Genomic DNA, 2,400 nt, shown 5'->3' on the forward strand with positions numbered 1-2,400 from the left:
GGGCGGGGGGGGAATAAAAGAGCTGAAAGCAGCCTCTGGGTGGCTGCACTGGCAGAGAGCAAGGCTGCCTGAAGTCTGCAGTTACTATGAGCAAGGCTTTTCTTTTTTTTTTTTTTTGTTTGCATAAACCCTGCAGGCGCTCAAAGCCTCTGAAAGAGGCTATGGGCAAGTGAAACCTGGGAAAAGCCTAGCAAGCCAGAGACATGAAACCAGTGAAAAGCTGAGTGGCAGTTTACTGAACTCTGTTTCTGTTGCATCTCTTACAAAGCTCATGGTGGTGGTGGTGCTATCAACAAACTCAGCTGCGGCAGAGGTAAGAACCCTGTAAAGTGGGTCCTTGGCTAAGGCCAGCAGCAAAAATAAGTGGCTGGTTTGGGGTGCCTGACCAAACATCCCTAGCTCTGCTCTGCACAGAAGCTACCCATAACAGTGCACATACTAGTAGTGTTGATAAATATTAATGGGGCCAGAGGAAGTCAGAAATCAAAACTACCTAGTGCCACACAAAGGTAATCTACTTGCAAGTTAAGGAAACAGTCCTGTGGACATAAAACTTATCACATTTCACTCTGTTTACATCCTGTCATCTTAGCCAAAAGATCAAGATCACGTGATTAGTGTCTTGATGATAGATTAGCCAAGGCTTTGGGCTGAAGAAATTCTACCTTGTTTGTCTGTACATACTTCAGAATTCATGATCCTGGTTTGCAATAGTTAACTGTCCCTTCCTATCAATTCATTTCTTCCAAAGGATTACATACTGACAAGGGACTTGCCCCTTCTATTATCTCTTCTTGGTTTTAGGTCCAGTCAATATAGGTTTTTACTCGAGTGATTTTTTTGAAGTAGCGTTTCTGCCATTTGTCCACTACGCTTCTACCATACACTCTGTAGACCAGGTCCCTGCTCAAGGCAGGAACATCTCTGAATAAAGCATCCCAGCAAGTGTGTCAATATACTAAAATGTCCACTAATGCAATGGGTAGTATACATGCTAATAACCTATGATGTTATTTACACCATTAGGTCAGGTTTCTTGAAGGAGTGTTAGGACTCAATTTTCAGTGAAGTTCAGTGGGATCTAGGTGTCTGTCTGGGAATTTTGCAGAGGAGAGTAAGATTTTATTGTTGCCAAGCACTGTGTTACTATCTCATTTTTAGGCCCAATACCATTTTCAATCATGGCCTTACAAGCTTGCTGAAACCAATATGCAACACCAATGTTAAAGGGGGAAAGAATTTGCACCTTCCTTGTAACACCCCACCAACACACGTATACCATTGTGAAATTGTACACGCAGCTTGCTCAAAGAGTGTGACACATTAATATTTCTTTTGACTTCTATTCTATTTCACTGTGTTCTTCCTCCTCCAGCCTTTCGAAAACTGTCCGATTTTATGTGCTATGCAATTAGATATGAGGAAGTTCTTTTTAAAAAGAAAATCAGTTTCCTGAAAACATTGCAATGAAATATTCAAGACACTGAAAAACATAATCTGATGTGGTGGTAATGAATTTTAGCCAATTCTGGTGCAAAGCCATTCAAATAGCTTTAAAAATGCATAAATGTCGTTATTCATATAGGCAGTGGTTCTTGTCATTACTACATACCAAGAAATATCAGGAGCACGCCCACTGCAACTTGAAGTACAAGTGACATGCTGATGAGAACAATGAGTGGGACGTAGAATGAGAAAGAGGGTCCTTGTTCCATCACTGCTTTTAACTGGGATGCATTGGCCATCAGCAGAGCAATATCCAGCATGCTTTCTGCAGCACTCTTCTTATTGGCATAGTGATTAATGTTCATAGGTCCATTTCTCTGCAGCCACTGTTGTACTCTCTATTGAAAGTAAAAAATATTCTAATTATAAATATATCTAGTTTAACAAGCTAGAGATGACTTGGAGCCCAGGAACAATCTCACTAATAATGCTGCTGTTCTCTGTACTGCTCTTATTCTATCTCTACTCTCATAGCTACCCACATCTTCTAACAAACAGGCGGTACTTCATATCAGCTTAGTCAGACTTGTACAAGATGATTAACTTGCAAATATGCTTAGAATTAGGGAACTGGGAAATGTACTATGGGAGAAGTTGAGTAAACAAATGGATTTTAGCACGTCAATATCAAGGCTCTACTTCAAATGCCCATGGTATACTGGATAAACTGAGGAGGAGAAGTAAGTTAGATCAAAATCAAGTTAGCCTAACAAACATCTGTACATGTTCTGAGTGCAGCCCCAGAGCTGGGAAAGCCCAGCTGCTCACCCTAGCCCTTGGGCTATGCTCTTCCTCCCCTTCCACCACCCCTGACTTAGCTATTTTTAGCCCCCTGAACTCCCAACCTTTCCCCTGCTAGATTTATTTATTGGGAAACCATGGAAGTTCTAGGTT

At 41.3% G+C, this 2,400-nt stretch overlaps 1 protein-coding gene across 1 annotated transcript in view; it reads right to left on the reverse strand.

Moving 5' to 3' along the window:
- NINJ1 (ninjurin 1) overlaps window positions 1–2,400 on the reverse strand; it is a 40,963-nt gene that overhangs the window by 13,840 nt on the left and 24,723 nt on the right. The window contains exon 3 of the mRNA XM_019504612.1: window positions 1,613–1,844. Within this exon, the coding sequence (XP_019360157.1) occupies window positions 1,613–1,844 (232 nt within the window). The remainder of the gene's footprint in view (window positions 1–1,612; window positions 1,845–2,400) is intronic.

This window comes from Gavialis gangeticus, unplaced genomic scaffold, assembly GCF_001723915.1.
Source record: "Gavialis gangeticus isolate Ggan-Ray unplaced genomic scaffold, GavGan_comp1, whole genome shotgun sequence".
NCBI classification, from domain to species: Eukaryota; Metazoa; Chordata; order Crocodylia; family Gavialidae; genus Gavialis; species Gavialis gangeticus.